Below are 13412 nucleotides of genomic sequence, written 5' to 3' on the forward strand. Positions count from 1 at the left end.
GAATTGCTGCTATTAAGATGAATGTATTGCCAAAAATGCTGTTTTTGTTTCAAACATTACAGATTGTGGACAAAACAGAGTGCTTCCGGAAGTGGCAGAGAGATATTTCTAAATTTGTCTGGCAGGGCAAAAAGCCCAGAATTAAGTTTAAGATATTAACTGATGTGAAAGAAAGAGGGGGCTTTGCCCTGCCAGACTTAAAGTTGTACTATGAGGCCGCAGCTTTCTGCTGGCTAAAAGATTGGCTACTTCTCGAGGACACTGACGTACTAGATTTGGAAGGTTTTAATAATGCTTTTGGGTGGCATGCATATTTATGGTATGACAAGGTTAAGATCAACAAGGTTTTCAAGAATCATATTGTCAGAAAAGCAGTGTTTAATGTCTGGACAAAATACAAAGACTTATTGGAAAATAAAACTCCAAGGTGGCTTTCACCTTTGGAAGCTAAGGCCCGAAAAAGACTCAATATGGAGGCCAAATGGCCAAAATATTGGGAAATATTAGAAAAAGATGGAGACAATTGGAAATTGCAGAGTTTGGAGAAAATGAAAGATAAAGTGCGAGACTGGTTACATTACGCCCAGATTAAAGAGGTTTTTAAAAATGACAAAAAGTTAGGGTTTCAGGTGGAGAAATCGAAGTTGGAAACGGAACTGTTAGAGCCTAAGACTAAGGTACTTTCAAGAATGTACAACCTGCTGTTAAAATGGAATACACAAGATGAAACGGTTAAATCGGCAATGATAAAATGGGCACAGGACATTGGGTATAATATCATGTTTGAGGACTGGGAAAGGTTGTGGACTACTGGGTTGAATTTTACTGCATGTAATGCTTTGAAAGAAAATGTTATGAAAATGATATATAGATGGTACATGACCCCAGTCAAACTTGCAAAAATATACCATTTGTCTGATAACAAATGCTGGAAATGTAAAGAAAATGAAGGAACATTCTTTCACCTCTGGTGGACTTGCCCTAAAGTGAAGGCTTTCTGGGAAATGATATATAATGAGCTGAAAAAGGTATTTAAGTATACCTTCCCTAAGAAACCAGAGGCCTTTCTTCTGGGGATTGTCGGCTAGAAGGTGTTAAAGAAAGACCGAACATTTTTTATGTATGCAACAAAAGCAGCAAGGATACTCGTTGCCAAGCACTGGAAAACCCAAGATTTACCCACACTGAAAGAATGGCAGACGCAACTGATAGACTATATGGAACTGGCCGAGATGACTGGCAGAATCCGAGACCTGGGAGAGGAGAGGGTTGAAGAAGATTGGAAGAAATTCAAGATTTATTTACAAAAACATTGTAATTTGGCTGAATGTTAAGAAGGATGCTAGATCATAAATAATTTGGCACCACTAAATTAGATGGAGATACGAAGACAAGTTAGACTTAGGAAAATATAAATTTTTGGATAATTATCAGACCATATTTAAAATTTTGGGATTTGAACTTAGGGTATCCGAAACTAGAGAAACAACATGGGAAAGTTAGATAATAAAAAGGGAAACAAGGTGATAAATTGCTGGAAAAACTTTATTGTGATGAAAGTGGGAGCGGGAGATGTGAGGGAGTCCAAAGAAGTTTTGAAAATATGTTAAGATATATGTGATACTGTTCTTCTTTTGTGCACTGTATCTAAAAAATGTCAATAAAATATTTATAAAAAAAACAAACAAACAATGGGAGCTCACACCATCACGGAGATTCGAACCACCAAGCTTCTTATCAGCAAGACCTAGGCTCTGTGGTTTGGACCACAGCACCACCCTATGCCTCAGATTTTGAGCAAGCTGAGGGGCAAAGACAAAATTAACTAGATTGACTCTGCCACACAAATTATGATCATCTCTTCCCAGCACAGAGGTTTTGAGACACTGAGGGGTTGAATGGGTCAGATTATGGGAAATATTCAAAGAGGTGCTTTTACTTTTTTAAAAATGAGGGTATGGATTCTGTCCTTCTTAAATACCTTTCCCCCATCTTGAGATGTTCTCATACTTGAAAATTAGGTCCTCTTCTTTTTCACTAAGATGAATGCAAGTTGATGGAGATGTAAGATGATCCAGATTATCACAAGGTTTCACCTGAATAAACTACCATAACCTCTTTCTAGGGATTTGTTTTTGACTGACAAAGCTGAGCAGACATGTCTGCCCACTAAAATGAAATATCACTCAACTCCAGGGCTGGATCACACTTAGAGGCTGATTTTGTTTCTCTAACTCTTACATTATAAAACAAAATAAAAAAATTCCTTCCAGTAGCACCTTAAAGACCAACTAAGTTAGTTCTTGGTATGAGCTTTCGTGTGCATGCACACTTCTTCAGATACACTGAAACAGAAGTCACCAGACCCTTCTATATAGTGAGAAGGTGGGGAGGGGTATTACTCAGAAGGGTGGTGGGATTGGGTGATTGGCAGATAGCTGAGATGAGCCTGTTGACGATTCTTAACGACTGCAATAGGTCTTACAGGAAAAAGCAAGGGGTGAGAAGGTGAAAAATGGCTTTGTCATGTATAATGAGATAAGAATCCAATGTCTTTGTTCAGACCAGGTCTCTCCATGGTTTTAAGTTTGGTAATAAGTTGCAAGAAGAAGAAGAAGAAGATCTGAAGAAGTGTGCATGCACACGAAAGCTCATACGAAGAACTAACTTAGTTGGTCTTTAAGGTGCTACTGGAAGGAATTTTTTTATTTTGTTTTGACTATGGCAGACCAACACGGCCACCTATCTGTAACTCTTACATTATAGAATGCCTGCAAAATTTCTGCCTTCAGTAAACAGATGTTAAACAAAATAAAGACATGTAATGATGGTCCCAGGCGAGCCTCTCTGGGCAGAGTATTCCACAGTAGGGGAGCCACCACAGCAAAGGCCCATTCTTGTCTTGTTATCCTCTGAACCTCTCAGGGACAGTAGATGCAGAGAAGGGCCTCAGATCACAAGTGCCACCTTGAGGCACTGGGGTCCTAATGCATTTAAGTCTTTGTAGGTAAAGGGCCTAGAAACTAATGGGCAGCCCGTGCAGTCAGGATTGGTATAATATGCTCAAACCATCTTGTTCTGGTGAGCAACCTGGTCATTGAATTCTGCAGCAGCTGAAGTTTCAGAACTGCTTTCAGAGGCAGCCCCATGTATAACACATTGCAGTTATCCAACTTGGATGTTACCAGAGTACAGGCCACAGAAGTCAGTCTCTCCCTGTGCAGAGAGGGGCATAGCTGGGCTACCAGCACAAGATGACCTGGGCCTCAAGTAATGGACAGTAATGCATCTGGGAGCACCCCTAAGTTACGTACCTGTTCTTTAACCCTGCTTTGCCAGTATCTCCGCCCCCCCCCCCCTGCAATCATGGACCAGCTGTGATATCTGGGCTAAATATTTTTTTTTTTTAAAAAAATAATTTTTATTGAATGATTTTATGTTACAAAAGAAAACACATTAAAACCATACTACCACGAAATATAATTGAGAAATAAAAATTACATACATCAATATTTAGTTTGTTATTTGTTATTTACCGTCTTATTTCCTCCCAGACATTCCATACAAAAGACACATATGTACACCCACAGGGAAAATAAATGATAATAATGATAATAATGAAAGTAAATATTTCCCCCCTTTTATCTTACAAAATCTTTTCTTCAAATTTGACTTCTTGTCAAGTCCCTTCACATATATTTTGAAATATGGCAACCCTAATGTCACTTTGTTATTGATACCAATATTGGGGCAAACAATACTGGGAAGACAAGTGATGACGGAGATGAACCCATCTTCAGGGTGGGGGACAGGACGGGACAGGACTGAATCTCACATACACTCAGATTTGACTCTACATTTAAACCCAGACCTTCATTTTCTGCCAACTAAGAATGATCTCTGGGAAAGCTTAACTCTTGCTCAGGACTAAGCAATGCTGCCTACTTATTATCTCTCAAGAAAGACAATCATATTTGCACAATTCAGGGGGGAGAGGCTTTAGCAATTTGGTCAGGCATGATGCAACTGCAAATACGAAGAACACACTGAGGAATCATCTCCATCATTGTCAAAATTGCTGGCTTCCATCCTCTTACATAGTAGATATACACATTCTGCTTGGATTAAAAAACAACAACAGCATCTTTAAAAAGGCATAACAGAGCTTGTTATGTTATTGTTCAGAGCTATATCTAGGCACAGCCAGGGCTCTGCAATCTTTTGTATCATCATTCTTCTTTTTCATGTTTGGATATGATTCCATGCAGTTTTCAATTTCAAGGAAAATTCTTTTTGTGAAATGTGAACTTCCTTGACTAGGCATGGTTTAGCACATGGTTTAACTGAAATGCTGCTTTACCATACTGTACTTTCTGTTCTTTGGAGCAACTGTCGTGGGTACAATTATTTTCTTTGCAAACCAAGGAACGGTGAAATTCTATAACTTAACTGCTACAGATGGTGATTTTAAAAAAGAAGTAATAATAACATAATGATTTGTATCCCCGCAACCTCCAGTTATCCATGGGAATAATGTGTGAAGAAAAAGAAAATTTGCTGGCTGGGGCTACTGAGAGTTGAAGAACCATTTTTAACTAGAAGACCAAAGCGCTGGTGCATAGATTACCTAACAGCCCCCTATTCAAAGGATACTTTAGGCAAACTGATAACACCTGCCTATAAGGCTGTAGTGGAAACATGGGAATCTACATTGGGAGGGGAAGATTTCTCAGCCGGATCCTGCTGGTGCTGTTTCTGCTGTTACTTCTGCTTCACACCATATGTAAGGCACATTCTATTAACTGCAGCATTTATGATGATCCTCTTCCTATTGCTCACGAATTTTACCAGCCAGGAGACCTTGTAATTGGTGAGATGGTTTCGCAAGTCATATACTTCTCTAATATCCAGTCTTTCAGGGAACAGCCTTCACAGATACTGATTGATGAACCTATGTAAGGCATTATTTATTCCCCTTCTATCCCTGTATAATATAATCAGACTGAAATGATTGAAAACGCATCATTGAGCAGTACTGTGATTCATATTTTGATGTTCTTCTTCATGGAAACCCAGTAACATTGTAATGGTGGGGTGAAGCATTCTTTAGTTTCATGGAAGAGGTATGAGGTACTCAAGCTCAGCATGACAAGATGAGGGGCAAGAGATGGCTAGAGAGAGAGGCAGAGACAGGAAGCCCCCAGTTTACACGAGGGTCACGTTCCGGGAATCATGCCAAAAGCCAGCTTTGTGTATAGTCAATATAAATCAGGTTCAATGGCAGATGGGATTCCCAAAGTCTTTTTCCCCAGACACCCACCCCCCTTTGGATTAATTTTTTATTGTTTTGCCAGGCATGTAAAGCTGAATACAGATTGTGTGTTTACTGTATTCATTTCTCTTACTAACTGGTTGTAATGCTAAGTTTTCCTTTGCGAGGCCCACTGAAATAAACAGTTCTGTGCTTCTTTTCATGATTTAGTAAGCCTTCAACAGCATTTTCACATGGTGGATCATGCCTTGTCACTGCCTCCCTATTTCTGTCCTGCCCAGATCAGATCAAAACTTTATTAGCAAAGCCAACAGGCCACAGCTATACAAGAATTAAAAATAAAAATAAGAATAAAAAGAAGAAAAGAGCAGGCAAAAGGAGGTCCGTCAGATGAACAAGTCTGTCACTCAGATGGTGGCCCTCAATTTCACAGCTCTCTCGATGTACCTCGCGACCTTCTCTGTTATCTGACTATCCGTATCAGATAAGAGAAAATACAGTGTAATGTCTGGTGAGCGGCCGGGGTTGGAGAGAATGAGTGGAGTAATAATCTCATTCCTTAGGTCTTTGTAAATGGGGCAGGATAGGAGGACGTGGGACACTGTTTCCGTGTTACCATCTCCACATGGGCAGAGACGTTTTTCAAATGGAGTCTTTTGATAACGACCTTCGAGTACGGCAGAAGGAAGAACATCCCATCTAGCCAATGTAAAGGCACGTCTGTATTTTGGGATGGTTAATTTAAACAGATATGAAGCTGGGGAGTCAAAATGAGAAGGGGGAGAGTAGGTATACCATGGGCACAGTTTCTTTAAGATAGTCAGGTTGTTTTGCCGTTCAATGTCTTTCAGGCGCTGGCCTATTAGACTCTTTGCTTTAATGAGGCCCATTGATAGTAGGGACTGTGAATGCAAACCGCATGTAAGGAGTTTTTGATGCACAGTTTTGAACCACTTGCTTTTGTGAGGGTCTTGCATTACTAGAGGCAGTAGACCAGGTGGATTTAGATTAAGACGAAGCCAATAGTTGAATGTTCTTTGCCAGGTCTGAGTTTCTACAGATGGAAGGCAGGCCTCGAGTCGTAATGCTGCGTTTGGAACACAGGTGGGGACGCCGAATATCTGCCTTAGGAATTTAGACTGAACAGTTTCAAGACTGGAGCAGTGGTTCCCCGTCCAGATTTGTGCCCCATACAGTAGCTGCGCCAGAGGTTTTGCTTGAAAAACTTCAAGGGCTGCTGGGATGTATCTGCCCCCCTTCGTGTAAAAGAAGCGGGACAGCATCTTAATACTTTGAGCTGCTTTTTCTTTGGCACATTTTTGATGGACATCCCAGGACCCAGTCGACTGGAAAACGATGCCCAGATATTTGAAGGCTTTAACCTGTTCAATTGTCTGGTTATCCATCCTCCAGCTGTACTGTCTGTGTTTCCTTGCAAAAACCATAATTTTGGTTTTCTGATAGTTTATTGCCAGTTGCTCTCTCCTGCAGTATGCTGAAAGTTCACCTATGAGCCTATTTAAGCCTATTCTTGTTCGAGATAGAAGTATCGCATCATCAGCATACAAAAGTACTGATATTGATTTGTCAGCCAGTTTGGGGGCGTGGAAGTCCGGAGATGACAAACAGTTAACCATATCATTGATGTAAAAGTTGAATAGAACTGGGGCCAGGATGCAACCTTGCTTGACCCCCTTGCTGACAGGAACTGGTCCTATAAGATGGCCATTTAACGAAGTTCTTACATGCAGCACCGTGTCTTTATATAAACAGCTGATCAGAAATAATAGTCTTTTGTCTATACTTGATGTGCTCAATTTATCCCAGAGTCTTGCACGTGGAATTGAATCGAAAGCAGCCTTTAGATCGATAAAGGCTGCATATAGCACCCCACGGGTTTTTTTGGCATATTTGTCAATTAAATAGGCTAGGGTGAAGCAATGGTCTATGGTGGATCTGCCTTGTCTGAAACCCGCTTGCTCTTCCGCTAGAATAGCTTCAGTTTCCAGCCAGCTAGTTAGCTTAATATAAAGATGTTTGGCATATAGTTTGCTGGGTATAGGCAGAAGGCTGATTGGTCTATAGCTCGCCGGGTCTGGCATAGGTCCTTTTTTATAGATTGGAATAACTATTGCCTCAGTCCAACCATCTGGGAGTAAACCCGTTGAGTCGATCCAAGAGAATAAAGACGCCAGCAGGGGGGCCCACCAGCCAATGTTGGACTTCAGAAGTTCGGCAGGGATGTAATCATTCCCTGGGGCCTTGTTGTTCTTTAATTGTGCGATTAAGTTCTCAACTTCCTTTACAGTTACTGGTGGCCAATGAGGTAGGTCCTCCAATTGAATGCATAGTTTGTAATGTTGGGCTTCCTGGTCATAGAACAGAGATTGAAAATGGCGCAACCACTCCATTGGTTCCACTGTACAGATGGAATTAGTACGCTCCTGATCCAGTAGACCAGATATGGTTCGCCAAAAGCAAGTAGTATCTTTCTCGTGTGATGCCTTAACCAAACTGTGCCATGCGGCTCTTTCAGCTTCCAGTTTCTTTCTCCTTAGTAATTGTTTGTAAGACCGTCTCAGATAAATATAAGCATTAAGTAGGGGAGCAGTCCCTAATTTCCTATATCTCTGGTAGGCTGTTCTCATTTGATCCTGCCCAAACTTTGTTCCTTCTCAGCCTTGAGGGATGTGAGTTTATGTCCATGTCCACCTTCTGATTCCTCTCTATGGAACACAAGTCCTACTCTTTTCTGTCTCTCCTCACTTTTGGAGCACATCACTTCCTCCCCGAACTTTCCCCTCAGATTGCTCCACTTCTGCCCTCATAGTGCTCTATTTTCTGATCCACTGTTCAGGTGAAGATCAAAGCCTGGAAAAATGTTCAGAGCAAAGAGCTTTGATCTTCCCATTCCATTATTTAGTTATATGTACTTCTGGGAGGCATAACCACTCACATTTCATGGTGAAGTAAGCAGTCAGCAGGGGAAGTGATCGAAGGTTCTGTGGCCTCAGGTGATGTTCTCTATGGCTTTCTTGCACCTATGGGCACTGTGTTGGCAAGGCCACACCTATTGACTTTCAATTGCTTGTTTTTATTGGTACAAAGAGTAACTCCCTTAAATGCAGAGAGCATTTCTTCTTCTTCTTCTTCTTCTTCTTCTTCTTCTTCTTCTTCTTCTTCTTCTTCTTCTTCTTCCTCATTCTCATCCTCATCCTCATCCTCATCCTCATCCTCATTTTAGTCCATTCTGTTATAATTTTATTACAGCTCTGTGCCAAAGAACTACCAGCACATCCTGGCCTTAGCATTTGCTGTCAAAGAAATCAATGAGAATCCCAAAGTCTTATCCAACATCTCTCTAGGGTTCCGCGTCCTCAACAGCTACTACACAGCAAGGATGACCTACAAGGCCTCGCTCAACCTGCTTTCCACACAGCATAGATTTGTCCCCAACTTCAAGTGTCACAAGTGGAACAATCTGATAGCTCTCATTGGAGGATGCATCTCTGAAATCTCTGCCAATATGGCCACCATTTCAGCAACCCACAAGATTCCACAGGTAAATCGGGAGCATGGGTGTATGGGAAATACTATCTTGATTTCAACACAGTCTTGGCAAGGTTTCTGTAAAGTTTTATTCAGGAGGGCAGTTTGGATTGGGATTGACCAAGCAGTGCTGAGAGCCAATTGTCCAGAAAACTTGAGTATCTGTAAATTGAAGTGGAATGGAATGATTGTGTCCAGGATGTAAAGGATTTGAGTTTTTATGGATTCTTTCTTTTTCGTTTGTACTAGACCTAATACACAGCTGAAAACACATAATGTAATCAATGGCTGACAGAACTGTGTAACTTTAGTCTAGAGAGGAAGAGACTAAGGAGGTTAATATAGTACTCTAAAACACCTTAATGGCTGTTACATAGAAGAAGGGAAATACTTGCTCTACAGGGCTGGACTACATATTTTTAAAACATTAGGAGAAACATTAAGAAATTATCACTAATGAAGCAGATTACTGGCTCTTCTTCCACACTGTTTTCCCTTACTTGAAATTTTCTTCTTTAAAACCTATGCAGACATTTATTGGGAAAGCTATGTCTCTGAAGTACCTGTGAAACCTATATTTTTGCATTCACTCATAATACATCAGAACCAAAACAAAACATCTCATACATTCTATTTTAGCTCACATATGGATCTTTTTTGGCGATACAGGATGCAAACATGCACTTCCCATTTTTATACCAGATGGTCCCAAATGAAGCCAAACAGCACATAGGAATTGTGCGATTACTTCAACATTTCAAATGGACATGGATTGTAGTTTGTGCTGTGGATAATGACAAAGGGGACCAGTTTCTACAGACAATTTTACCACTACTCTTTGAGCATGGCATCTGCTATGACTTCATACTAAGGTTGGAAAAATGGAATTATCTGGATGAGATGATACGCTTGGCTTTACAGAATCAGAAAAGTTATGCAATTGCGTTTGAGACAAAAGCTAATGTATTTGTGGTTTATGGGGAACCTCCATCCTTTCAGGTTTTGAGAATATTGTTATTTATAGGACCAATAATGGGATGGCCACCTCTGTGTAAGGTGTGGGTTGCTACATCTCACTGGGATTTTGATTCAGTGTCTATCCAGAAAGACTGGGAAATACAAATGTTCCATGGTACTCTATCCTTCACTGTCCACTCCAGTCAGCCATTAGGGTTCCAGAAGTTCATTCAGACGATAAGACCCTTCTGGAACAAAGAGGATGTTTTCATCCAGGATGTCTGGGAACAGACTTTCACCTGCTCCCTGAAAGCATCTAACGGACAGGAGGTGGAGGCTGCACAGAAAGAACCCTGCACTTTGGAGGAGAAACTGGAGAACCTTCCTGGGGTTTTGTATGAAAAACACATGACTGGTCACAGCTACAATGTCTACAAAGCTGTCTATGCTGTGGCACATGCTTTGAACTCCATATACAAATCCAGCTCCAGACACAGCAGACTGGCAAGAGGAGAGAGATTTGCCTTTCTGAATGTGCAACCATGGCAGGTAATGACAACTCTATATGAGCAACTTTTTTGCTTTGCCTCCATCTACCACTGATCTCCTGCCTTTTCACCTCACCAGTCCCAATGAGCTCCAGCCGTGTCTGATGGAAAGAGCCACAGAAATTAGTTTGTCTGATCTGGTGCACATTTACTCAACATGCTAGCTTGCAAAATATCTGCAATAGGAACGCAACTACCGATCTGGTTTGCTACACATTTTCAATCAATGTATCCCCTGCAACAACTGTTCTTTACGTAATTCATTTCATGTTAATGATGCTGATGATGATGATAGACAAGTTGAAATACCGCATCACCATATGTACTGCTTTAAGCACAGTTATTCATTTCACTAATTCCCTGTAAATATTTCAATATTCCAGGTCCATCCCTTTCTGAAGAGCCTTGTATTCAACAGCAGCACTGGAGATATGGTGCACTTTGATGAACATGGAGAACTGGTTGAAGGTTTTGATGTTACCAATTGGATCACTTTCCCCAATGGCTCACTGACGAGATTGAAAGTTGGACGACTGGAGCCTCAGGCTCCAGCAGGCAAAGAGTTGACCATCAATGATGAGCGAATTGTGCGGCATCCAAGTTTTAATCAGGTGAATTATAACTGCAAACTCTTGACTTTATAAAAGGGGAATGTTCCCTTCTGAACAGCTCACCATACCATCAGTTCTTAAGGTGCCGTATTGTATATCTTATGCTTTATGACCCTTGACCTCATAAATCGATCTCAAAACTTAAATTAAAGCAAGGAGTATTTTTGGCCCTCTGTGCCATTTAATTGTTTTGTGAAAATGTGTAGTCACATAAGCTAGTTACAGAGAATTGGAAAGTAACATATTTGATTTTGTAGAGTGTCACAGAATATCATGTTGTGATTCGAGGACCCAATCCCCGCTTGGGGAATAAAGACATGTGGACACAGAATGCAAGGTTAATGGGTAAGGTAAAGGCCACAACTTTATTGATTACAGCATGTGAGAAGGTATTGGCTTAGGCATTGGACCACAGAACATTAGACTCCACCCACTTGTAGAGGGGTGAGTCTGAGGAGGGGTTAACCACCAGTAGGGGAAACCTGTTGATGCTAATCCAACTATAGGCTCTCTTCCTGATGTCACCGAGGGTCGTGCCATGGCCCCCCCCACCACACGGGCATCGGACAGGATCCACGACCGCTGGCTTCCTTTAGCGGAATACCCAAAATTGTCGGGGAAGGCGATGGCCACACCTTGCCCCCCGAAACACCAACAACACATTCCAATGCCTAACCACCAAATACCACAAAAGTTGTGAAGGTTGCTACGAGGTAGGCGGAAAAAACCAAGAGGCTGGGCCAATTTAGCCAATTGGAAAAAACTCCTACCAGGCCTCCTGGTTAAACAGGGTGACCAACCAGAGGTCCATAGCAAAGTCTCAGGAACAGCTAATCTAAAGGGAGTGGAGGGTGTGCAATGGTGGGGATGGCTGGTGCGGCTGCGTTTGAGCAGCAAGCCACGCCCCCACGAGCTTCCCTATTGGGTGCCCAACTGGGGAGGGGTGTGGCACACCAGCCCTGGAGTTGAAGCAGGGGGCGGAGCGCCCCCTGCATGACGCAGGAATCGTCTCCCGATCACAACCCCTTCCCTTCCTGGGAGGAGGAAAGGCTTAGTAATTTCTGGAAGGAAAAAAGATGGACCTTGCTTTTATCTCCAAGATATCTTTATCTTATTTCTAAAACTTCATATTTTGGGGGGTCTGGAGATTGCATTGTCTTTCCTATGACCGGCTTTCAGGCTGAGTCTTAGACTGATCAAACCTAGAGATGAAGTTGGGAATTGGTAACAAAGGGGCGACAGAAGAGCTGAGCCAACTGGTTCATCCTCAGTCTCTCTGCCCCTCACATGAGTCTAATCACATGGAGGTGAAGGACTGAAAAGGGCTAATCTATTGTTGCTCATCTATATGATTTTGCACAGGCGCTGCCCCTTTCTGTGTGCAATGACAACTGCAACCCTGGCTTCAGTAGGAAAAAGAAGGAAGGAGAGACGTTTTGCTGCTATGATTGTGCTCCGTGTCCTGAAGGAATGATCTCTAGTCAGAAAGGTGGGAGGCAGGAATTCCCATGACCTAATTTATGGGATTTTATATATATCTAAACAGGCTATTTATTACCTTTGTTTGGAGAATGCTGACGAGCAGTCTAAAACTAAAGGGATTTTCAGGAACAATTATCTTGTTGAGTTGTTATTGGACTTTTTAGGATTTTTAAAGGATTAAAAAAGCAACAATGCAACAAGTTAGTTTTATTGTGGCAAAAGCCAACGACACAGAACACCACAAGATCAAACAAGAGGAAATCAACAACAGCATCAAAAGAAAAAAAAAATTACACAAGGGAACTTCACAGTGTGCCATTCAACAAAAGAGATTTACGCTTCCTGATTGCTAAAGTGCAAAATTTGGCCACCTCATATGATATTGAGCTTGAGGAATCTTCCAGAAGGTATTTTCGTAGAATTTCGGGGAAGGATTCCAAATAATGTTGAAGGGGTATAAATTTTGATAAAAGCGGCAAAATAAGTTGAACTCGTTCTTCACTATAAAATTCACAAAATAGAAGGATGTGTGTGACAGATTCTACCTTATTAGACATACAGGGGCAGAGACGCGCATGCATTGGTACCCGCGTGAATTTGCCGTACAGCACTGCTGAGGGCATTGTCTCAAAGCGGGCTCTGGAGAAAGCCCATCTATAAGCTTCGTTAGTGATGTTAGTTAAGTAAGGGGCAGCTGCAAAATTAGGCCAAGCTTTTAAACATCTATACGTCTCCGGGAGTAGGGCGTCTTCTTGTTGTAATTCGACATTGTAAAGTCTCTGAGTGATAATTACTTTTGCCTTATTCAGAGTTCCAATAAGGAGATTTTCAGGGTTTAGGCCAATTTGTTTGATCTTGTTAGTTATTTGCATAATCCAAGGAGGATAGGGAACTGCGGCCAGGAAGTAAGGTAACAGTCCCTTAGGATTGTCATTGTATGCGGCCTTTGTGGACCTAAAGGCAGCATTTGATTCTGTATCCAGGGGCAGGCTC

General features: G+C 41.6%; 3 protein-coding genes across 3 annotated transcripts in view; 1 reads left to right on the forward strand and 2 right to left on the reverse strand.

The window, feature by feature from the left end:
* The window catches only part of METTL25B (methyltransferase like 25B), a 492409-nt gene that overhangs the window by 302672 nt on the left and 176325 nt on the right, over nucleotides 1-13412 (reverse strand). The gene's annotated exons all lie outside the window — the stretch shown is intronic.
* The window catches only part of LOC309329710 (vomeronasal type-2 receptor 26-like), a gene marked incomplete at its 5' end in the record, with an annotated part of 190674 nt that overhangs the window by 116064 nt on the left and 61198 nt on the right, over nucleotides 1-13412 (reverse strand). The window lies entirely within an intron of this gene.
* LOC309329717 (vomeronasal type-2 receptor 26-like) overlaps nucleotides 4699-13412 on the forward strand; it is a gene marked incomplete at both ends in the record, with an annotated part of 35206 nt that continues 26492 nt past the window's right edge. The window contains 2 exons of the mRNA XM_081840730.1: nucleotides 4699-4955; nucleotides 8543-8834. Of these exons, the coding sequence (XP_081696856.1) occupies nucleotides 4699-4955; nucleotides 8543-8834 (549 nt within the window). The remainder of the gene's footprint in view (nucleotides 4956-8542; nucleotides 8835-13412) is intronic.

This window comes from Podarcis erhardii (assembly GCF_964252035.2).
Source record: "Podarcis erhardii genome assembly, chromosome: 15".
Lineage (NCBI taxonomy): Eukaryota > Metazoa > Chordata > Lepidosauria > Squamata > Lacertidae > Podarcis > Podarcis erhardii.